At 54.2% G+C, this 23,702-nt stretch overlaps 1 protein-coding gene across 2 annotated transcripts in view; it reads left to right on the top strand.

The window, feature by feature from the left end:
* Window positions 1-23,682, top strand: part of HK1 (hexokinase 1) — a 24,531-nt gene extending 849 nt beyond the window's left edge. Inside the window, exons 2-19 of one of the 2 annotated variants that reach the window (XM_085305558.1) lie at window positions 1,479-1,641; window positions 4,664-4,812; window positions 8,700-8,819; window positions 9,527-9,622; window positions 10,149-10,248; window positions 10,329-10,512; window positions 12,350-12,505; window positions 14,034-14,267; window positions 14,767-15,071; window positions 15,301-15,449; window positions 15,550-15,669; window positions 16,864-16,959; window positions 17,872-17,971; window positions 19,690-19,873; window positions 20,757-20,912; window positions 21,041-21,274; window positions 21,905-22,079; window positions 22,614-23,682. In XM_085305558.1, coding sequence (XP_085161684.1) covers window positions 1,479-1,641; window positions 4,664-4,812; window positions 8,700-8,819; window positions 9,527-9,622; window positions 10,149-10,248; window positions 10,329-10,512; window positions 12,350-12,505; window positions 14,034-14,267; window positions 14,767-15,071; window positions 15,301-15,449; window positions 15,550-15,669; window positions 16,864-16,959; window positions 17,872-17,971; window positions 19,690-19,873; window positions 20,757-20,912; window positions 21,041-21,274; window positions 21,905-22,049 — 2,691 coding nt within the window. In that variant the 3' untranslated portion in view covers window positions 22,050-22,079; window positions 22,614-23,682. Of the gene's footprint in view, window positions 1-1,478; window positions 1,642-4,663; window positions 4,813-8,699; window positions 8,820-9,526; window positions 9,623-10,148; window positions 10,249-10,328; window positions 10,513-12,349; window positions 12,506-14,033; window positions 14,268-14,766; window positions 15,072-15,300; window positions 15,450-15,549; window positions 15,670-16,863; window positions 16,960-17,871; window positions 17,972-19,689; window positions 19,874-20,756; window positions 20,913-21,040; window positions 21,275-21,904; window positions 22,199-22,613 lie in introns of those variants that run through there. The other variant, XM_085305557.1, reaches the window with a different exon arrangement.
* The last annotated feature ends 20 nt before the right edge of the window (window positions 23,683-23,702 follow it).

Below are 23,702 nucleotides of genomic sequence, written 5' to 3' on the forward strand. Positions count from 1 at the left end.
GCGGCGCCCCGAGGGCGCCGCGCCGGGCCCCGCCGCCGCCGCGCCTCGCTTTCTCCGCTCCGCTTCCACGGCCGCGGCCTTTTGCCGGCGGGGCCCCGCGCCGCCTCCTCCCCGGGGGCCGCGCCGCCGCCCGCGCCGGCTATATTTAGACCCCCCGAGATAAGCGCCGGGGCGGGGGGAGCCCTGCGGCGTTCCTGCAGGGAATTAACTGGAGGCCTGTGCCGCACGGATGCCGTTGTCCGGGTGCACGGGAAGCGTTTCGGTTAGGGAGCTGCTGAGGCTGCCTTATGCGTTGGCCTGGCTTGGTTCGGAGCAGGGGAAAAATAATAAATCAACCCTGTTTAAAAGGCGGGCTTGGCGGTTTTGACGGCCGTCAGGCGCCTTTTCCCGTTGGYGCGTTTTCGGGATGCGGCCTCGCCCGGCCGCGGCGCGGTACCCGGGGGTTTCGCTCCATCCCGGCGCGCTGCTCGCTGGCATACGTGCGTGCATGGCTCCTTGGCCGGGCCCTCCGCCGCTCCTGCTTCCGGAAAAGAAACACCCGCCACCGCCRCCGCTGCGTGCCGGGGGGCCGCTCGCAGCATCGCCGCCCTCGCCCCCCGGCACCGCGGCCCCCTTCCCCCTGGGGACGCCGCCGCGGGTTGCGGGAAGGGGTTAAAAGCACGGCCCGGCTGGGCTCTGCCAGGGTGCAGCTGGCGAGGGGGGGCGAGGGATACCTGCGCTCGGAGAAACTGCTGCTTCCGTGTTTGCCGGGCTTTGGGCGCTCCCTGAGCGTGAGAGTCTTCCCCCTGCTCCCCTCCTGTTTTCTCTTTATCCCCCTCTTGCTATTTGGCACGTATATAATTCCCCCCCCCTTGCTATTTTGCGTATGTATGTTTTATCCCTCTCCTGCTATTTTGCATATGTACACGTATGTATTTCCCCCCTGCCATTTTGCAGTTCCTGGAGCGTGAGGGAGGCGGCCGGGTGCCCGCGCAGCGCGGGTGGCACGTCGCCCACGGACGTGGGTCGTCCGCGCCCCGAGGCGGCGTTAGCCCCCTGCCCGCGGCCCGGCCCCGTGACGGGGAGCTAGCGGGGCCTGAGCTGCCCCCCGGGCTGGCGCGAGCRCCCGCCTTGCCGCCGCCTCGCTCCCGGCGATGGCGTTTTAGGAACCAAAAGCYGGGGCGCAGCGGCGTTGCGAGCGGGCAGAAACGGGCTCGTGACGCCTGAACTGCCCCTTGCAACGCGCTGCGGCTCCTGGCAAACCCTCCTTGCGCTCTGAGGCCGATAAAAAAAATAAATAAAAATAAATAAATAAAAAAGAAAGCCCGTGCAAGGCCGGGAAGCCCTAGGCGGGTGCCTGGCAGGGGAGCGCTCGTGTCTGCCACGCGAGACAGGGCGCCAGCCCCGGGGTCCGGGCGCTCCCCGGGCTCCCGAAGCGGCGGCGCGGGCCGAAGCAGGGCAGGCTCTCACTCCGCCGCGGTGTGTGCCTTCCCTTCCAGATTGACAAATACCTTTACGCCATGCGGCTCTCCGACGAAACCCTCATAGACATCATGGCTCGCTTCAGGAGGGAGATGAAGAACGGCCTCTCCCGAGACTTTAATCCCACRGCTACGGTGAAAATGCTTCCTACGTTTGTGAGGTCCATTCCTGACGGATCAGGTAAGGAGCTCAGCCTCGGTTTTGTGCGTTAAACACGGCGTGCTTCGGGGGAAGCCTTTTAGAAAGGAGGCAAAGCGCTCCCAAGGATGACAAAGCAGTTTGCATCCCGGCGAGCGAAGGAAGCATCTCGGCAGCAGCCTCCTGTCCGCGCGCAAACCTGCTCGAGCTGGTGCCGGGGGATCTGGCGGTTCCTGCGTCGAGCCCCCCTGATGGCAGCAGAAGAGCCCTCTCCAGCCATCAGTTCACCCAAATCAATGCATTTACATAGAGAGCTGCCTGCCAGCAATCAATACCTGTGTGCAGGGAGATTTTTTTTTTGATCTTATGAAATTCATGCTGATGGGATTTGGGGTTTTAATGAATGCAGTGGCCTTTGCAGTTTGCTGCAGCCTCTCCTCCTTCCTGTATTTCTCCCCTCCCCCCCCCCCAATATGCAGAATTTGATCATCTTGGCATAGCTTTGCTTTCTGGTAGTTACCTCTTGCAGACCGTCTTTGGGGAGATCCAGGGAACTCGAGGAGCTCGCAACGTGCTGCTTGAAGACCCCTGGCGCTTGGCTGTACCAAGCGTTCTCAACTTGGATGCAGGACTCAGTTTTTCTGTGATCCATGTATCTTATGAAAAGGGGTAAAGAGCTCTCAAAAACTGGAAGAGATGTTGCGTTGGTGTCTGAGATCAAGATTGCCCTTATTTTTGTGTTTATTATTTAGTGGTAACACTGGATTTGCTTTTAATGTGGAGCGTGGGTTGCTTACCTGTATTTTAGTGCCTGTAACAGATTAAGTCCCTTTCTGCAGCAACTGCCCAGTTGCAACTGTGTTACACAGTTGCTTTTACACGTTTAAAGTCTCTTTTCAATTAAGATTGAGGAATTGTTGGGTGAAGGAACATTAAGCCTGGTGTTTAGCATCAGTTTGTGCTGTCTAGGAGGTGGCAATCTTTGCTAGTTCTGCTCTGCCATGCCTTCGTGTGGCCTTAACACCAACTTCTTAATTGCAACGTGGTTTTTCTTTTTCTTTTTTTTTTTTAAAAAAGAGAGGGTGAGCAAGCTCGAACGATGGGCATGCTGTGGGTAGGGCAGCGGCAGTGTGGAGCGAGAGCGAGCAGCCCTTCGCCTGGGATGGGCGCTGGGTAACGCGATAATCGTCAAGCGTGGGCTGAATAGGCAGATTTCTAGCATCTCCTTGGGAGGCCGTTGGAAACGAGGGCAAAACCGTTCTCTCGTTTATCTAAAAAAGGTACTGAGCCCCCCCTCCATCCGCTGGGAAGGGTGCAGGCGATTTCTGCCTTTCGTCCCTCTGTATGAGCCGAAGGCATTTTTCTGGCCCCTCTCTAATTTCCGCCTCGTAAGCTCTCCCCTCCTTGTCTAGTTGTTATTAGGAAAGCTGATTATTCAGGAATAAAAACCCTGTTGTTTAGTTGCAGATCTCTGTTACTGTACTTTAATAATAAGGAGCCTTTGAGCAATATTTTTTGGAGATTGTAGAGATGTTGTTCTTAGCAGGGTAATTTTTTTTTTTGCTTTGTTCTGACTTAATTTGAATGAACAGCAAGCTTTTGTCCAGAACGTTTAGGACAGTATCTCAAGTTAACTCAAAATGCTTTTTGAGGGTCTTCTTAAACCCAAGTAGTAGGAGTTAATCTATGCTTTATTAAAATAAAAAAAAAGGGTGCAATTAAAACTACTACAAAAAATGTCACTCCTGAAACACTCTGAAAGAAAGTTGTTACTTTGCATATAGCAAACCTTACGTTTTAGCCTTTCCTTTTCACCCCAAAGGATAACTCTCWCTAGATTTTGCCTTGCAAGGGGCCTGGCTGTGCTGGCAATCAAATGCGCTCGCCCGTTAACGCGCCGCCGGAGAAGACCATTCTGAAGTGCGCTGTTTGTTTGGAGTACGTACTAGGGTGCATTTAGGCTTGAAAAGGGGCCATCTGCTCCGGTGTTGATTTTCCATTAAATAATGGAGGTAATGGCTTACGTTTGGTAATTGATACTCTATTACGATGAAGGTTATTCAGGTATTTGGCTTAACGAGACACTTGCGATAGGCGTTTTTCTTCCGGCCTCGTCACGCTGAAGGAGGCTGTGAAGGACTGAATTTGTCACGCAAAACGCGAGACCGGGGACTGCGTGCCCGGTGCCTGGAAGGGGTCGCGTTTTAAAAGACGGTCGTGTCGGAACAAAACGATGTTTAAAGCCCTGCTCTTCKGAAGCAGCTGGGGAAGCACGGCACGATCTGCAGTTTGGATGCTGAGGAAGCATCAGTCCGTGCCTAAGGCAGCCAGAAGAAAGAGCTACGTCCTAACGGGGTGAAATCACGAGCGTTATGTTAAGGGGCTACGGGCCCACGCGGCGTGTCGTGAGGTTTGTTGTGTTTTCTGTGTGGAAGCTGCTCTTCTCTGTGGCTCCCGGAGGCTCGTCCAAGCCCAGGACGGTGAGTAAGAAACGTCCACCAGGAGTTAAAGACAACTGTAGGTAGTTTTGGGCTGTGCGTGGGCAGAGCAACCTCAGAGACAAGTTTGGGTCTGGAAACCCTAGCGGGTAAATCGCAGACCCAGCGCTACTTTTGTTTTTTGGGGGGGGGATGGCAGCGTGGGGTCGGAGGGCTTTGCGAGCTGAGTTGAAGGTTGAGGCGGCTCTTCGACAGCTGATGGTCCTCTGGACTGTTAAAGGTCTTTCCGCCCCGAATTTAAGTAGAAGAGGGAAAACGGCGAAGGTGTCGGGAACGGCCTTCCCGACGGCACGGCTGAAGCTTGGCAGGAAGAGCCGAGGGCAGGCCGCGCGGCGGGGCCGGCTGGCGACCGCCGCCTGCCCCGCTGCCCCAAGCGCTGCCGCCTCTGCTCCCCCCTCCTCGGCGAGGCGAGAGCGCGGCGCGCCCGGCCCGGCCCGGCTCGGCGCGCGGCAGGCAGACATCGCTTGCCCCGAGCCCTTTGCGCTTGCTGGTACGCGCTGGCTTTGCGCGTTGCGATTACCGCGTGCGTGCGGAGCCTAACCGTGTGCGTCCCGTCTTCCCCACAGAGAAAGGAGATTTCATCGCGCTGGATCTCGGTGGTTCTTATTTCCGAATTCTGCGGGTGAAGGTGTCGCACGAGAAAAAGCAGACGGTGCAAATGGAAAGYGAAATTTATAATACGCCTGAAGACATCATGCACGGCAGCGGGACCCGGGTAAGCGTCTTCTCCTTAGGGCTTATCTCTAAAGATTGGCTGGTGCTGCAGTATCCCTGTAAAAACAGCAGCACTGTAAAGACTTTTGGCCGAGTTAGAAAAAAATAGAAGTAAAAATAGAAGTAAAAATTTTGTCTCCTATAGTAAAGTTACTTGCCCCAGCTAGGAGCAAAGAGCAGGAAAACAAATTAGTTTCTGCGAGCAAATAGCAAGACCAGCTCCGCAAAGGAAGCGCTAGGTCAYGGATGGAAACATTGAGGACAGCGCRAGAGTCGTCTCTGAGGAGCTCGGCATTCGTGAAGAATCACGAGTGCCTTAAAAACATCACAGGAAGCTGATGGGATGGTCTGGGACAACTTCAGCTTGATTTTTTGCTGCGTAAAGGGAATGGGTTTTTAGTCTCCCGTGTTCTAAGAGTGGAAAACAAGCAAATTGGAAATCCAAGTAAATGGATCCAAATATTGTTTGGAAGAATTTGTTGTCTTTTTATGATTAAGAAATGGATTACAGTGGGTATTTTACATACAAATGTCTTTCTGCATCAGTGCAACACAAACCGGGTAATTTTTGTTCTTGTTGTTTTTACACTTTTTTTTTAACGGGATGCTATTTAAGAATATAAGAGACCTGTAGGAAACTTAGTCTGTTTTAAAAGAACGAAAAAAATCGTAAAATGATGTAAAGGGCATTTCTATCCTTAGTGTATTTTCTGTAGTGGTTTTAATAAACTTAACGTTTATAGGTGATAATAAAACTGTAGGTGATAGTAATTACTCTGCAGTAATGTGCATCGGATGGCAATCGTTGCTCGTAAGTAGCATTGATATAAAAATTTTTGCGGTATCTGAGTGACAATAATAAAGCACACTCCCCTTAAAGACTTTTCCCAATATCGTTACTTTGTTATCTGGCCGAAAGGACGCGCGGCAGCTTTCCCACGGAGAGGTTTCGGAGGGGAGCTGAGCCAAGCTGCCTGTTGTGGGCGGAGATAGGGAAATAAGTATTCCTACGAATAAGCGTTGCCCTCTCAGCGTAGGCAGCGGTTCCTGGCGCTCCTTTGCTCTKCCCGCTGTGGGCAGCGGCCTCGTCCTGGCTTTTATTCTGGGCTGTTGAGAACCAGTATCACGGAGCTCGGGCTGATAGGTGTTGTCACAGCTTTTAAACTAGAAAAGAGGCAAGCAAGGGAGGCTTCCACTCCCCCTGGGGAGAAGAGAAGCAGCTTAGACCAACCTGGTGGAGAGGCAGCCTAGATAATTTCCAGTGTTTAAGTACCCTGAGAAGACTAGAAGGATCATCAGAGCTAGGTCTGGGTCCTGAGATGTCCCGTGACAGAGACTATCCACAGCGGAGATGTTCGCTGTGCCGTGAGACCGTGCAGGGAAGCGTGACGGATGCCAGGAGGCACCCGAGCGGGTGGCGATTTGGGCCTGAGGACTCTGACGTTCCCGATTCAAGTTCTCCTAAAGCTGCGAGCCAGATCAGTGCAATACTTGGAGGGAACCTCCTGCGTGGTGTAGGTTACTAATACGCTTTTCAACAAGTTGTGTCATTAACTTTGGTGAGTTATGCGCTTAAAATCCGAGGACATAACCAGCTTATCGGAGGGATCGTGAATTACGACTTCGTGCCTCGCTGGCACAGTTCGTTTTGATATTTTCTGCTCCACTGCATTCAAGCTTCTATTTTTGTCCACCTGTCARGCACCAGTAGGCTTCGGCAGTTCCCTGCTGGAGTCAAGGGCAAAACGCCTATTGACTTCAGCAGTGTAATAGCGAGTCTAAACTCTGTAAGAAGTCTTCCTCACCGGCTCGGAGAACCGCGGTGCATTTAAGGCTTGATTTACGTGTTGCTTTTGGTGTTCTGCAGCTCCTGGAGGTAGGCTTTGGATTTGTAACTGCTCTCCTGCTCTGTAGCTGGGGTTTCCTCGCTCCTGAAGTTCTTGGTAGCTTCTCTACCAAGGTGACTTGATCTGAACTTGGATATTCAGATGCTTGCCAAAGTTTGCTGGCCCCCAGCCAAACCAACCCTTACAGAAGCTTCTTGGCGTCAGACTTGAACAGGCAATATCATGACCAGAGGAAGTAACGAAGCCTGATACTTTATCACTCAGTGTCTCRTGCTTGGATCCGTTCAGGCCCTTGAGAGTGTAAATTTTGGTTGCTTCCCTCTTGACTGGAGCATTTATTCTGTCTCCTGACATTTAGCAATCCTAGCTGAGCTCATACTGCTGCCTGCCGCACACAAAGCCCGTAATTTGGGTTTCTCCTCCATCTGCCTGCCCTGTTTTAATGAAACCTGCAGGAACTGCGTAGCGTTGCTCTCCTGTCCTGTCAGCTCTGAGGTTTGCGTTTTATTATGGGCATTGCACATATAGCTGCTTTCTTGAGTCTCCTTAGGAGCCAGCTCAAACTGACGGTAGCAAAATCGATAAATGCGGCTCTTTCCTTTCTCCTTTTGAGCAATGTCTCCTTGCTGTACTTTATTTTTTTTAATTTTTTTTTTAAAAGAAGTTCAGCAAGACTGTAAAGTATGGACTAGATGCTGCTATTGCAATGTCACGGACGTGGCTAATGGTTAACTCGCTCTGCCCGTGCGMGCGGCGGCGGCGGGCTGTGCACGTGCCGTGCTGACTGCGGCGTGCTCCCGCAGCGTTACAGAAGCGCAGCGCGCTTTCTTTTCCCGGCCTTGCTGTGCCTGCTCGGTGGGGGCTCCCTGGTTTGCCTGGAGCCCGGAGTGGCAGCGTTCCCCCTGGGAAACCCCTGCAGCCGCGCGTAATCAAGTTTGATCTCGTTTTAGGAATGGGTTTAGATGCGTTCTGTTAGACGCTGGTGTTACAGCGCTGCTTCTTGTCCTGCTTCAAACAGGCAAACGTTCCCTCTCCGTCTCGGAATCGCTGCGGAGACTGTGTAAAGCCCGGGGAGCTCAGCGCGAGCAGCAGCCGGGACGGACACCTGTTTGAGCTCCCTCCCAGTTATCCCTGCTGTTCGGGGCAGTTTTCCTGCTTCTGCCCACCAAAGCTGTGGATGGATTTTTTTCCGCCCCCCTCTCCAAGGGAGCTAAAATGTGACGTTATCTTTTGGGACGAGAGGGGACTTGGTGATGGGTTTAACATCCATTTGCAGTTCAAGGAACGTCTGGTTTTTTTTGTCACTGGTGCAGACCTGGGAGTATTTATGTTGTTTTGATGGACGAGGCTTCACCTCTGCCTTGCGACCAGCTTCGAGCGTTGCAATCTGCCTAAGGGCCTTTCCGAACAGCTGGGAGCGGGAGGCCTCCCTGCCYGCCTCTCGCGCCCGTGCGCTCGTCCACACGTGCAGATCCTGCTGCCGGAAAACCGGGCGCGGGATGGAGAAGGCAACGGAGATGTTGCTCAGGCGTGTTTTCGGGTTGGTCCTGCACGGTGACTTTGCTGGTCTCAGTAGYGCCGAGTTCRGCAGATGCAGGGCTCTCCCCTCTGYGTCTTGTAAAAGTGCTTAGCCTCCTGGGGGATCCCATCCCACCTGCTCTTTTTAAGATACTGCTACTTATTACTGAAGGATTAAAGAACATTTTGTTCTCATTGAATGCAAGTAGAGGTACTATGGCAGGCAGCAGAGTCACATGCYGCTTGTTCCAGGAAGAGCATTTTTATATTGGTGTAAAAGATGCCATGCAGAACTAGATGCATTAAACAACAACTGATTTTGTAACTTATTAATTACTAAGGTGTTAATATATGCTACCTCAGAGTTTTTCTTAATTCTGTCATTAAGTGTCTTAAAAAATTYGGAGCAGGTATGTTCCTCACTCTCCCCACCCTCGTAGGGCGTTTGAAATATTCTCCCCCCTAAGCTCGATCTCGATTCATGGCTGTTCTGCTTTCTCTCTCTCTCTCTTTTTTTTAATAGCTTTTTGATCATGTTGCTGAATGCCTGGGAGACTTTATGGAGAAACAGCAGATCAAAGACAAGAAATTACCGGTCGGGTTTACGTTTTCTTTCCCGTGTCGGCAATCCAAGCTGGATGAGGTAAGAACACGTCAMGACTTTTTTAATGGGCAGAAGAGCTCCCGCGTTATGAAAATGTGGCTGTGAAAGCAGGCTGGTCCCACCTGCCTGGTCCGCTTCGGCRTGCGCTCGGAGCAGGGAGGCGCGGGGCTTGGCGCGGGGCTCGGCGTCACTAGAGGGGTTACAAGAGGCCAGGGAKGGTGTCTCGTAATAGTAATATATATTAAAAAAAAAAAAGTGGTACTTTTGGAGATTGGAAAAACACGTATTTTCTGGATTCTGCAGGCCAGATTTGTTCCTGGCTTGCCTCTGCTCCTGCAGAGATCTCCAGTCTCCTGCATTTTGCTTAGTTTCATCTTAATTTTTGGTCTTTTGTCTTATTTTCATTCCTCTTCATCCTTGTCAGTATAAAAGTGAATAGTTAAGTGGTTCTCCAAGAAAAACTGGTGAGGAGTAAGAGGAAGAAGAATGGGCTGAAGGGATAAACKCAAACAAAACGCTTTCTAGCAAGGGAGAGGGAAAAATGTTTCCCATCTCTCCAGCGACTGTTGGTGAGGACCAAAGACCGTCGGTGGTCCCCGATTGGGTTGGCAGGTCGCACCAGGAAAGAGACCTGAGGATACATTTGACGTTAAGGAGTCTTGTTTTGGACGAAGAGGAGCAAGGTCGCGGGTGCGTCTGAGCTCGCGCTGGCCCCGTGTTTAGCTGTGACCCTGCTGTTCCATCAGGGCGTCCTGATCACCTGGACCAAGCGCTTCAAGGCGAGCGGCGTGGAGGGAGCGGACGTCGTGAAGCTGCTCAACAGGGCCATCAAGAAGCGGGGGGTAAGCCGCGCGCTCTCCTCGTTTGGTTGCACGCCCGAACCAGCTGGCGTGCTTCTCAGTCGTGAGTCCGCGCGGAGCCGTTTTTAAATGAATTCCAAGAGAGGTAGGCACCTTGGGAGTATGTTTTCTAGACTTGGCTCCTCAAAAAACGTATCAGATCGCTCCATGATCTTTTAATTGTGGAGTTCCTCCCCCTCTCATGCACGCGTCWGCTTTTCTTTCCCTGTTCTGAGGGTGTTTACGGGACAGCGGGGTCTTGCTCTCTGCAGGCTCCGCTGCTGCTTGTGCTGCTTGTGGTTTGCCCGGTGCATTGATCTGCTCTCTCTGTATTCTTGGGTATGGGGCAGGGATTGATAGAGTAGATGATACTTTTTTTTTTAAAAAAAATGCAGCTGTGGTGTTTAGACATGCAGTTTATCTGCCGTTACTGGGGAACTTGGTGGGAACAAGCAGGGCTGGTGATCAGCACAAGTGGTGTTTTCCAGAGAGTCCGCGTGGTACAGGTAACGCYGTGTTYCCCCGTCAGGACTACGAYGCGGATATCATGGCAGTGGTGAACGACACCGTGGGGACCATGATGACCTGCGGCTTTGACGACCAGCGTTGCGAAGTCGGCCTGATCATCGGTAACGCACGTCGCCGCGGCAGCGCGCGCGGGGCTTGTTGCTTTGCGCGCGGCGTGTTTCCTGACGTCCTTTCCCTAAAGGCACGGGCACCAACGCCTGCTACATGGAGGAGATGAGGCACATCGACCTGGTGGAAGGCGACGAGGGGAGGATGTGCATTAACACGGAGTGGGGSGCCTTCGGGGACGACGGCTCGCTGGAAGATATTAGGACCGAGTTTGACCGTGAGATCGACCGCGGCTCCCTCAATCCTGGAAAACAGCTGTAAGTGAGGCTGTTACTTGCAGGCTTTCTGGCTTCTGCTGATCCAGGTGAAGTTATTCCMTCTCAGGAGGGCCAGAGGGGCCCCGTGCTGCTGGAGCGGTGGCTGAGGACCACCCGGAGCTGCCCGCCTGGTGGCCGGGTGGCTGGGAAGAGGACAGGGGCTCTCCTGAACCCTGAATAGTTTGCTCTTTGCTTCCAAATTGTGCCGCAAGCAGCTGCTGAAGCGGAGGGGACCTTCCCTGGGAARTGCGGGATCTGCTCAGGGTTATAAATCTCCCCGTTAGGGCTGTGGGTATTTACTTTGTTGGCTTCAGTTCACAGCTTATCGCTGCAGTTCTGGCCTGAGCTAGGTGATTAAAATTAACTTAGGCTTGTTTGTTATCTTAATTATTGTACTGAATAGGGTGAGAGAGCAAACTCTGAGGTAGAGCGGCTTCCTTGCGAGGTCCTTAGCGTCCAAAGCTGCCTGTGTTATCTCAGATCTTATCTCAAATTTGCATTTGGTTTATCTGGTAATTCAGATGCATCTTGTCTTCAGAGTCGTGATTTGTTTCCACACTCATGATTTATTTCCCATCAGCTCTAGCCCTGTCCTGCTCCTGCTTTTCAAGCAGGTCTTGAGCCCTCACTCAGTCCGGCTGTGGCTTTTTCGATCGCACCGGTGCCTTATCRTTTTTTTGGTTGGTTGGGTGGTTTTTCTGACTTTTGCCTCGTACGCGGCAGTGTTGCGAGCGCTGAGGGAGACCAGAGCTGAAGGTCGTCGGTGGGCTTTTGAAGCGCTGGGCTGGAGGAGCCGCCTCTGCAGAGCCAGGGCCCAGAGTGCGGCGGTGGGTTCAAAGCCAGTGGAGGAAGGCAGGCCCAGCACGCATGGCCCTGGGAAACCCGGGAGGAGCTGGGGTAGTCCGGGGAGGAGGAGGTGGAAGACAAACGCGGTGACAGCTCTTGCGTGGCTCACGGGTATCTGCAAAAGGAAAGGGATATGCTGCCCGCTGAGGACAGGACAAATAGCTCTTCCTCAGCAGCAGAAGGAAGATTTTGGTGAGACATAAAGACAAACTGTTTAATGTCAGGGGTACGGCAGCACGGGAAGAGGGTGGCTGCCACCTCCATCCCTAGAGCTTGCCAAGGACAGATTGGACAAAGCTCCGGTGCTGTTGAGTGTGTGTCTAGCACTGACCATGGGGATAGAAGATAGACTGGAAAAACCACAAGGTCCTCCCATCCTCACTTTCTATGGTTTTGGGGAGCATCTTATATTACTGAAGAACCTCCAAAGTCACCTTTGCTTGTGGAGGCAGTAAAAATGGGGGGGGAGGGGTATGAGAAGGCACAGCAGGCAGATGGCTGCCAGCTGGAAACAAGTATTTTTGTTTGATTTAATTCATTATGTGYTCTAATTTATTAAAGATGTTCTTGCTTCCTTTGTGACTACTCTCTAGTTGTTTGATCAGTGCTGTCAATAAATAAATAAATAAAWAAAAAGGCATAAATTCCCTCACTTGCTGGTTCAAAGCCTGTTCCTGTCTTATGTAGTGAGGCCTTGCTTTGTGTTCGCCTGAACCCTTCCTGGCGAGAAAGCCCTGGTGCTGCGGGAGCAATGCCCTTGGCTTGTCTGCAAGGAGCTAGCAGGGCCCCTCGCCAGGACGAGTGCTGGGCATGGCCACCAAAGCGATAAGATTTCAGCRTTCATTGACATATACATGCAGTTTTTGGCTCTCATGCGATGAGCGTGTCTCCCAGCTCCCTTTTCAGCTTGCTCTATGAGTTCACTGGTTGAAGAATATTTTGAGTAAAACTGAAGTTTGCCYGTGGTGACTGCTGCTGTCCTTCCCTCTAGGTTTGAGAAGATGGTGAGCGGGCTGTACATGGGGGAGCTGGTCAGGCTCATCCTGGTGAAGATGGCCAAGGAGGGGCTGCTCTTCGAGGGAAGGATCACCCCCGAGCTTCTGACCAAAGGGAAGTTTGAGACTAAGCACGTTTCCGCCATAGAAAAGTGAGTACCTCGCTCTTTATTCCCYGCCCCGGAACGTCTCTGAACTTTTATCTTGTGGTGCTACTGTTATGGGGAACACGTTGTGTTGAGGATGGTTTTCACTGTGGCCTATCTGAGCCCAGCAGCACTGGCCAGCACCCTCTCCTCCAAGCTGCGAAGGGAGGTTTTGAGCYATGCACTGGTGGTGGTATTGCCCTTTTCCTGGAGTTAACTGCTGGTAGAAGCAACCCGAGGCTGAACCTGCTTGCAGGGACAGCAGCTTCCCCGTGCCTGTGCGTGATGCTGCTGCTCACAAGCCTCTGATTTCCCTGCACGGCCACTAAGCGCGGGAGTGAATTGGCAGAGGGCCTCCTGCGAAATGCTTGTGTTGCTCCTTGCCGTCTCCACGAGATCGCCGGGCAGGGAGAAAATACGAGCGACAAAGAAGCCGGAGCGCTCGGCCCCGGCGGCGGTGGCGGGTGCTGCGTGCCAACCTCCCGGCTATGTGCTGGTTGGTCTGCTGCAGCGCCGTTGCCCTTTCGGCCAGCGCTTACTGCCTGTTAAACTTCTCTTTGCTGGGACTGCTTGTGCTGTGTTCGTCGGGCCAGCTTTGCCTTTTGAAAAGCTTCCGGTTTTCATGCACGTGTGGCGGTAGCGTTGGCAGAGCACAGCRCCCCGGGGACGCCGCCAGTAACTTCCACAAGCCTGTTGCGCCCTGCCTTGTACTCGTACCCCGGCAGACTGCCTATCTAAGCAGCTTTCCACTAACCGTGTGGATCCCTCTGCCTTAACCGCAGAGGTCTGGGTGGAGCCGATGCAATGTCAAACAACAGTGAAAAAACGGGAGGTGGAAATCAGCCAGGGACTTTGGTTACTGAGAGCAAGATTTGTCCTGAAATTCCGCCCCACRCCCCTAAGAGCACATTGGTTATACRTATGGGGCAGTTTCCAGTTTCTGCCCATCGCTAGTCAGATGCCAGAGCCCTTAAAAAGATGCGTGGAGTGTAGCTAGCAGTGGCAAGATATACACACCACAATATTATTTTCTTTTTTCTTTTTTTCCTGACCGTGACTGAGCTGGATGTGGGGGGAGCTTCACCCAGAAGCTTTGCTCTCAGGCTGGGTGCTAACGTGGGAAACCTCAGCACAAGGGGCAAACGTTCAGCGAGGTTGTAAAAGTCTCAAAAGAGACCCATTAGATCACTTGGGCAGCTTTAGCTCTGGGTTTTGTTCTTCAAGCTGCGCTTAATTTATCAAGACGTACAAGCATGCGAGCGCGGGATTAGCCGCAGGCTCAGGACTTTGCTGGCRCTTCCAGCTCCGGCGAGAAGAAGCTGTTTGAAGTTCACAGTGTCGGTGTGACAAAAATGCATTTAATTCCCCCGGTGTGTAGAAGTGCTCAGAGGGTCCTTGCTGATTTCTCTCTAACGCCCTTCTCGAACTCCCTGCGGGGTTACCGCGTGTGGGACCACCCGTGGTCGGACGTGCCTCGGTTCTGCTTTCCGTAGCTTCCCCCTCAAGCGTGCGCTGCGAAACCCTCTCTCCGCAGGAGCAAAGAAGGCCTGAGCAAAGCCAAAGACATTTTAACCCGCCTGGGAGTGGAGCCGTCGCACGAGGACTGCGTGGCCGTCCAGCACGTCTGCACCATCGTGTCCTTCCGCTCGGCCAACCTGGTGGCRGCCACGCTGGGGGCCATCCTCTGCCAGCTGCGGGACAACAAGGGGGTCGGCCGGCTCCGCACCACCGTCGGGGTGGACGGCTCCCTCTACAAGATGCACCCGCAGTAAGTCCCGYGCCGCTCCGTGGACCTCCCGGGATGGGGGTCGCTTTGAGCCGAACGTCCCTCTGTGCCCGCGCGCTGAGCTTTCGGGAGACCTTCGTCGGTGGGGGTTGATCGCTCTCTGCAGCTTAAGCTCAGCTGTTTCGAAAGTGACTGCGTGTAACACCGTCCTCTTGGAAAAATCGGTGCTTACGTTTCCATGCCTTTTTAAAAACAACCTAGCTTGGTCCCACCCCCCGTTTTTTAACAGCTATTGTTTTAACCAAACAATTGTTCRGGTTTGTGTAAAATTCAGGAGGAAGTTGAGACCTTTTGCGCAGGGTTATCCCCTAACCTGGCCGCATCTGTTTGGYGAGAGTTCTAGTGTCAGAAATGACACAGCTGCCCTGGCCCCTAATCCTGCTGGCCTTCGGGAGTAGCTGCTGGCCTCCACGTGCTTGGTGCTCGCGGTGGCGGAGGAGGAACCGCGGGTGGTGGGCTCGCAAGCGTCCCTTCCCCACAGGTACGCCCGGCGCTTGCACAAAACCACCCGGCGCTTGGTGCCCGACTCGGACGTGCGGTTCCTGCTGTCGGAGAGCGGCAGCGGGAAGGGGGCGGCGATGGTGACGGCGGTGGCCTACCGGCTGTCGGAGCAGCACCGGCTCATCGATGAGACCCTGGCCGAGTTCAAGCTCACACACGAGCAGCTGCTGCAGGTGAAGAAGAGGATGAGGACGGAGATGGAAGCGGGGCTGAAGAAGAAGACCCACGAGACCGCCAAAGTGAAAATGCTGCCCACCTTTGTCCGCAGCACGCCGGATGGGACAGGTAGACCCTGGGCAGCTCTCGGCTTTCCAGAGGGGCTGACCAAGTTTGTCCTTTTCCTGAGGGAGCTACTCTGTGGGCCCTCTTTCTCTTGCTAATTAAAAAAAAGGAGGGAGAAAAGGTCTGAAATAAATGGAGCGGCACCTAAAATCTTCATTGTGATAGACGCTTCCGCCTTCTGGGCAGAAGTGGACCTCTTTTTCTAGATCTCATTTATCCTRTTCTTTTACAGAGAATGGAGACTTTCTGGCACTTGACCTTGGAGGAACGAACTTCAGAGTTTTGCTGGTGAAAATCCGCAGCGGTAAACGGAGGACGGTAGAAATGCACAATAAGATATACGCCATTCCTATAGAAGTGATGCAGGGAACTGGAGAAGAGGTGAATTTGTGTGCTCCTCTTCTGCGGCCCGGCCGCTTCTTAAGTACACTCCTGAGTGTGTCGCGTACAAATTCAAACGTGTAACTTCTTCTCTTTCAAGCTGTTTGATCACATCGTTACCTGCATTTCTGACTTCCTGGATTACATGGGAATAAAAGGTGCACGGCTTCCTCTTGGCTTCACGTTCTCCTTCCCTTGCAAACAGACCAGCTTGGATGCTGTAAGTTCATTAGTGTCTTTTGTAGCTGCTTTTGAGCTCGYGCCAGGCCTGACTCATCCTCCACCTTCCCATCAGTTACGTGATACTTACGGGAAGGTTGTACGAGGGCAGGGTTTGTGCTCTTGCCTTGGTCAGTACAGCTGCTCCTTTACGCTCCTATAAATAGCCCCTTGGAAGGCAGCAACGCAAATGCTACTCAGCCTGTGGCGAGTAATAGCATTCAAATTTCCCATGGCGGTGATGTTCCTCTCTTTAAGCGTCGTTGGCTTTTCCAGTCGCATAAACCTGTTGAACTGTGCTAGTTTTCCTGGAGCCCCTGCTTTTGCGGGCTGCCAGCGGAGTCGAGGTCYGTCTGTCCCTGCTGCCAGCGACCTGCCTCCGGCGCAGCCTGCAGCGTGCCGGAGCACCCTTCTCCTCCTTGCTCTCCTGTGACATGGGTTAGCTCTTTAACTCCCACACATTTCCACGTGTGCAGGTGCCCTACCCCTTAGTGTTGTTATTTATTTATTTATTTGTCACAGCTGCCTTTGGACTCTGCTGCATTTTATGCTTTGTGCAATAGCGCTTTCTCCTGGTGATATGTGTTTTAGTGAGCCATGCCATAGCGTTTTTGGAAAAAGTAGTTTCCCAGCCTCGAGTGCTGGCATCTGATGTTCCCTTTTTTCATTTTCCATCTTTGGGCAGGAGGCTGAGCGATTCCGTCCTGGAAATTTGGAGGCTAGGCATAATTAGTGGTTTTAGATGCAAAATTCCAAAGAGGTAGCGGTCCTCCTCCTCCACAGAGAGCCTTCTATGTAACTTCATGAAATGCTAGGTGTACGGAATAAAATTGGAGTGTTAGCAAAAATAAGGTGAATGTTCATGCGTAAGGAAAAGGAGAAAATATAGCAATGTTAGGAGCAACATTCGGATGTCCAGCTCCTAAACGCAGCTTTGTACTTGTGTGACCATAAATACTCTTGGCCACTTGCTTGGGATCGTGGGGCCGGAGCTGCAGCATGCAACAGCCCTTGGTCACTCAGCTGTGTGAAGCACGGTTATGGTTTTGTGCTCTTATGGGCCAGGGAGGTGGGTAAATGCAGGGAAATTATCAGACGGAGACGCTGGGTGATTCTCCCTCGGTGGATTGCAGGATTTGGAGAGGGATATTGTGCACAAGGAAATTTAGTAATAAAGTATTTTCTTTCTTTTTAGGGTATCTTGCTCAACTGGACAAAAGGATTTAAAGCTACGGACTGCGAGGGAGAAGACGTGGTGTATTTGCTCAGAGAAGGAATCAAAAGAAGAGAGGTGACTTCTCAGTTTAGTTTATTTTTTTTCCCTCCCTCCTACTTCTCGCTCTAGAATTAGCAGACCCTGCGGGCCCGGCTCGGGGTTGGTRCACCTCGGGGTGACCGGCGGTGCCCCCCTTTCCACGGAGAGGGCGTCCGGCAGCCCCGTCGCCCCGTAGGGCGGTCCGGAGCGCGCGCAGCGGGGACGGGAGCGCTGCGCCGCCGAACCGAGAGAGCCGAGCTGCGGCTGTCRCTTCTCCCCTTGCTCCCCCCTCCGCCTCCCTTCCTCCTTTCCCGGGGGCTCCCAGCTTTGCCGAATTTGGCAGACCTCTCGAAGCGTACGTCAAACCCAGCTGTCCCTGTATCAGAGTGTGGAGAAAGTGGGATTTTTCAATGGGTAGGAAAGTCTCTCGGCRCAGCCTAAGCGGGAGTTTCCCCCCTTGCCCTTGGAAAGGGCTCGTGCAGCGTAGCTGAAACTTGCTAGGAAGAGGAAGAAAAATGCTGGAGGAGAGGGCAGTAAGTAGTAGGTTTGGCAAATTTTTGTGAGCAAGTGGGGAAAAAAAGGCTCCCCAGAACCTCGGCTACGGGGTTTGCTGCGGCACTGCTGCGATGCAGAACGGCAGCAGCCGTCGGCGGCGCGCCTCCGTCAGGGGTCTGTAGTTGAGCACGCCTAAGCCGAGGTCGACAGGCAGGATTAGGCTTTCTTCTGATGTCGCAGCCTGCGGTACAGCATGTGAGGAACTCGAGCTACCTGCTGGAAGATTAAGTTCCTATTTCTGCATGTGTAAAATCCAGGGCAGTGCTTTCAGTTTCCTCTTCCCAGCGTGTTTTGCTGGTGTCCCCTTTCACGCGTCCCCTTTTGGGTTGCAGGTTGCCCCCAAACGCTGGTCACTCTGGAGAGATCTCACTGGTTTATTTTGCTTTTCCGCAGGAGTTTGACTTGGATGTGGTGGCTGTGGTGAACGATACGGTTGGCACAATGATGACTTGTGCCTATGAAGACCCAAATTGTGAAATTGGACTCATTGTGGGTACGTGCTAGAGCTGCTTTTTATTCAGCTCTTTTTCTTCTTATTAAACAGTACTGTCGGCTAAAGCAGGCAGATTCCTGGAAGGAGCTGGGGGGCCGGATGCAGCCGCCGGCGCGGTGCCGGGCTGCGTGGTGTCCTCTGCGGTGGGGTGGCCGAGGTCTGGCTGTGAGCTCCCATGGAGGCATCCCCCTTTCTGAACTGAAAACGTAGCTATGGTGTCCAGGAGTGAAAGGCTTTGAGACTACCAGATGTCCCCTCAAAAGCCACTCCCTAGAGTATCTCGGTTTAGCCGGCGCCGGTTCTCCCCGCCGGGCGCTCGGAGAGCCCGCAGCTCGCKGGGGGCACGTGGCCTCGGGGGATGAGCGCGGAAAGGGGAGCGGGGCGCTCCCGAGAGGYGGGCCGGGCGCGGTGGCTGACAGCTCCCTTCTAGCCGGGAGGCAGCTGAAGCAATCCCAGTCCCAGTCCCCGGGGGGACGGCTGGTGCCATCTGCGAATGCCACGCTCGGGCGGCCGGCGCCTCGCGGCAACGTGAGAAATGTGCTCTCGGGRCATTGCCCGGTGGGAGAGAGAGAGAAGGTCCCGCAGCGCAGCAGAGATCTCCCCCAAAGAGGGGGCCGAGGCGGCCGGAGCACGAGCGAGGCCTTTAGGTTGCAAAGCGGCTCTTAAGGAAATGAAACGCCGCTGATTGCCTTGGAAGGTGTCCAGGGTGAGTCAGCACGGCGCGGTCCCAGGAGGGCTGGGTCCCAGCGGCGTGTCCGTGGGGCAGGAAGGGCGGTGGGTGCTGCTGACCACCGCCTCTGGCACCTCTCTGAAACAGCAGAACCCAGGCTTTGGGTCTCCTCTGCCGGATGCTTGGGAAGCTCCTGCAGATGAGACCGGGCCTCTGCTCTTCCTCCACTGGTAGCAGGAGAGCCGCTGGCGTTAAATGGCACCGCTTCAACGCGGAAGTGACCTTTCTGTCCGAGAATCGATTTAAGCARTTGAATTTTGTGCATCAGAAAAAGAAAAAAACAAATAAGAACTAAAAAAAAAAAAAAATCATTTAAAATACCCAGTAAAACCCATAGGGATTTTCTTTGCCTCRTGCCTCAGAGCTTGCTGAGGTTCACAGTTAGGCAAATTTTCCCTTGAACTTTGTGGGTCCTTGGGCTTTGTGAAAGGTGCCTCCTAACTTCAGAATCGAGGTGGTCGCTTACTGTGGTTTTGGGTTAAGAAGCCCCAGAGGTGGGCGTGCTGGAGGGGCCGCGMTGCTCCTCCTCCGCCTAGGACATGGACTTGCTTTGCTCCGTTGCGGGCATCTGAAGAGGTGCTGATATGGGGACCRCACTCGATCTGGCCACTCTTTGTGKTCGACAGAAAGGAAGGAAGAGGTCTCCCCTGAAAGTGCTTCAGCSTGGCGATGACCTGAAGCACTCTATAGAGGTCTCTCTCTTTCTTGCTAAAGGCAACTAGCTGCACATCCCATTTCTGAGCCTAAATTTAGGCAGGCTGAATCCTGCATGGGGGCCTCCTGGGCTCCTTGCAGCAACAGCTCGTGCGGTACTGGCCACCCTTGATGTGGGATTATTGAAGAGGTTTTGTTGCCATGCTGAGAAATGACTTCACCGTTCGGGAAGCGCACGTTCAAGATCTACCAGAGGCTTTGTCAGGGCGCTCATGGTTGTTCCGGTGTTGCTTTGATTCAAAAAGAGAGTAATTTCAGTGTTTGCCTCTTTCAGGAACCGGCAGCAATGCCTGTTACATGGAGGAGATGAGAAACGTGGAGATGGTGGATGGCGAGCAAGGAAGGATGTGCGTGAACATGGAATGGGGAGCTTTTGGGGATAACGGGTGCCTGGACGACATCAGGACAATATATGACAAGGCAGTTGATGACTATTCGCTAAATGCTGGCAAGCAAAGGTACCGGGCAGACTGCTGTGCTAGGACCAAGCCGGGCGGTCTCGGGTGTTTCTAAGAGATAATTGGATTTCTCGCAGTCAGAGAGAGCGTAAGAGCAGCACGTGCTGTCCCGTGGGATCGCCCTCGTCCGCCCTTCTCCTGGTAGCTGCTTTTTTTTTTTTTTTTTTTTTGTCTCCAAAAGAGCGAGCGGCTACGACCTTCCMTCTGCTGGATGAAATACCTCGTGGTAGAGGACCTAGCTGTTGGCCTGAGGGCTGGGTCCCGGCTGGCGGGGGGAGGTCCGGCTCACGCGCGGGTGCGTCGTTCCCTGCCCCCTCGAGGAAGGGCTGCCGAGGAGCCGCTGGCGTCGGCGTCGCCGCAACCCGGCCGAGAGCGCGGGGGTTGCTGCCCGCCCCGGCTGCTTCCCGCCCCCCGCGAGCCTTCCCCTCTCCGTAATTTTTCACGGCCGTGCTTTGGGGTCAGGCTAAGGGGGCTGTTAAAGAGGCTGCGCGACCAGAGGAGATGACTGCGAACTGGGGGGACACAGAGAAGTTGGCAGCTCCCGGGGCAGTAACTTGTTCCGGGAGGAGCTGGGTGCTTCAGAGGGAGGATGCTTGCCGGGTACAAGCCTGAGACAGTTCATATTCTTAAATGGACTGCGTGGCCCGAAACGTCGCGGCCGGGTCCCTGAGCCCAGCCGCCGCCGGGTCTGGGATTCCCTCTGCGGTGGGCAGCAATCCCGGGAAGGTGCTGGATGTGCCTGGTCGCATCATTTAACTTGCACAGGGTGTTTTGCAGCACGGGGCTTGCTTTTTTTTTTTTTTTTTTCTTTTTTAATTAAAAAAAAAAGGTGTGGGGGGGTGAGCAGCCTCCTGCTGAGACGCGCCGCCGTCTCCTGTTGCAGGTACGAGAAGATGATCAGCGGCATGTACCTGGGGGAGATCGTCCGCAACATTTTGATCGACTTCACCAAACGGGGCTTCCTGTTCAGAGGCCAGATTTCGGAGACGCTGAAGACCAGGCACATCTTCGAAACCAAGTTCCTCTCCCAGATCGAGAGGTGAGAGCACGRCGCCCTTGGGAAGGGGGAAGCCGGCGCGGAGCCGGACTCCGGAGCCCGCTCGCTGCCCGCGGCGGGGCCGGGACCGCGGGGAGCCCCTCACCTCCCGCCTTGCTCTCGCCCCGCAGCGACCGGCTGGCCTTGCTCCAGGTGCGAGCCATCCTGCAGCAGCTGGGGCTGAACAGCACCTGCGACGACAGTATCATAGTCAAGACGGTGTGCGGAGCGGTGTCGCGGCGAGCGGCGCAGCTGTGCGGTGCCGGCATGGCTGCGGTTGTAGATAAAATCAGGGAGAACCGGGGACTTGAGCACCTGGAAATAACGGTTGGTGTGGACGGGACTCTGTACAAGCTGCATCCACAGTGAGTATCTGCCCACGATCCGCGGCGCGTTGCTGCGCGTCCTCTCTTGCGGCGCACCCGGAGCCGGTGCCTCTTGCCGGCTGGGGAAGGGGCCGGGAAGGGAGAGCCTGAGGGTGGCCGGGGCTCCCTGAAAGGCAGCGGGGGAAACGGAAAGGCCTCCAGCAGGGTTCGGAGGGCTCTGCCAAGCAGGAGGTGGTGAAACTTGCTGGGCAACTTGCAGCGCAACAAGGGAGTGATCTGGGCTCACAAAGAGTAAGGCAGGGAGGGTGTTGGCGCGCAGCAGGGCGGAGGGGAGAGGGACTGCCACGAAGCAGCGACAGGCCAGAACAGGAGCCCGAAAGAGCGGGCGACCGGAGGGGGAGAGGTTGACGTGCCCGTCTGAGCCACGCGTGGGTGGGAAGGAGAAGACCGTACGTGGTGCCTCCTCTCCCCTTTTCTGCAACATTAGAGAGGCCGGGCTGGGAGAGGAAGCGCCTCGTCCCTCTCGCCGCCGCCGCTCCCCGCGGTTTCCAGCATTACCGCCCTTCGCACGGCGAGAGGGGAAGCGGGGCGAGGGCCCGGGCGCTGCCGCGGGGTCTCCCTGCCTGGCTGCCTCCCTCACGGCGGCCGGCGGCTTTCTCCCTTCTGCAGCTTCTCGAGGATCATGCACCAGACCGTCAAGGACCTGGCGCCCAAGTGCGACGTGACGTTCCTGCTCTCGGAGGACGGCAGCGGGAAGGGGGCGGCGCTCATCACGGCGGTGGGCTGCCGGCTTCGCGACGCCGAGCAGAACTGAACRCCTCCGTCCCGGCCCCGATTCTGTCTTGTGAGCACTTTCTCATAGAGCGGCTGCTGCCTAGTCCGAACTGGCCAAAACCCAGAACTCGCTGCTTTATCGGGGGGAAAAGAATAAAAATAAAAACACAACTAATGGCATAAATAGGATGCAAGGTAGAACGTGTGCTGTTAATAATATCTYCTGTTTCCGGACCCCAATCTGCATGTTTCTTATTCACCTTTTTGGTACCTTCCCCACCTGTAGGTCCTTGAAAATCAGTCTATACTTTCTGCAGCTGTCAAAAACCGGTTGTTGTCCGAGATGAGATTGCCCCCGGGTGACGTGCGTGGAGAGCTGCCCTCGCCCCACGCGCGACGTGCCCTTCCCGGCGTCCCCGCGGAGCGCGGGGCCTCGCGCCTTCGGAGACGGCGGAGCGGCACCTCCCTCCTTTAGATTTAGGGGCGGCCGCGGTGCGTCGGCGCCGCGCRCCCGGCTCTGCGCGCGGGACTCGGCGACGCCGCTCGCTCGCCGCCTCGATCCCTGGTCTCCGTCGCGGTAAAAGTAAACGCCTTTGTCCCACAGATCTGGTTCCACTGGTGCTTCCCGCTGCTTCTGTGAACGGTGTCGTGTTACCGAGCAAAACCTGTAACGTTTCGGCTAAAAATCCCTGAGGAGCAAAACACAGCGAGGTTGGTGGCTGGGGTAATCCAAATCGCCAGGCACGGGAGATCGGGCGACTCACGGTCCCGAGGCGGGCTGCGCTGGACTCCTCTCCGCAGCGGTTCTCACGGAGGAAAAAAAACAACCAAACCCCCATTTTCCATCTCTTGTGGCTAGCATAGACGGGGGCGCTGCAGCCGCCCGCGGCGAAGCGGTGTCACGCRGCCGTGCCCTTCCTTCTCGCGCCTTAACTGGGTATCTGCTTCCACTCAGAGCTTTAACCTTTAGTACTGTTCAGCAGCCACTCAAAACGCGACAGCTAAAGCTAAGGAGGAATTGGAGGCTTTGATTTTTTTTTCATCTTGGCTTTGAGGACCCAAGTGCATAAACCAGCCAAACCGCAAAACCAGAATCAGACCCAGCTTGTTCCAAAAGCTAAAGCGACCGCAAAGATTACATGCGCTTGGTGTACCGTGTCCTCCGTCGAGTCGCTGCCCTTGTTGTGTTCACCTAGCAGTTACTTCTTAAAAGTAGGTTAGGAAGGCAGAGTTAAATGACACTGGCAAGTCACAGCACTGTCTTTCTGCAAAGAGGGAGACCCCACGATAGCGTTTAATTCCCCTTCCTCTACCACCACGAGAATTTGAGATCTCTGCATGGTTTTCCCTCCTCTCTTTTCCTGCAGAAAGTAGGCAGAAATTTGCAGGCTGCTCCTGCTTACATTCTCTTTGCGCCCCCTAAGATTTGGATTGCCCTGCCTCTTGGTAACACTTCGGTATGCGTTACGGTGCACTGTGCGTGAGTGTCGTAAAGTAACACGTGAGTCACAACCAGTCCTTGCAGCTTTAAGTGTGTGTCTACCTGAAAAATTGCATGCCTAACTGGTTTTGCAAAGGTAGAGAGTCTTTTTACTTTGCACACTAGTAGCTACGATACTAGTGTTACGTGGTATTTGTGGAAAATATTAAACGTTTTTTTTGATGTGCGTTAACTGGTGTTCAGTGGTTCTTT

The sequence above is a fragment of the Rhea americana genome, unplaced genomic scaffold, assembly GCF_003343005.1.
Source record: "Rhea americana isolate MKP2758 unplaced genomic scaffold, rheAme1 scaffold_222, whole genome shotgun sequence".
Lineage (NCBI taxonomy): Eukaryota > Metazoa > Chordata > Aves > Rheiformes > Rheidae > Rhea > Rhea americana.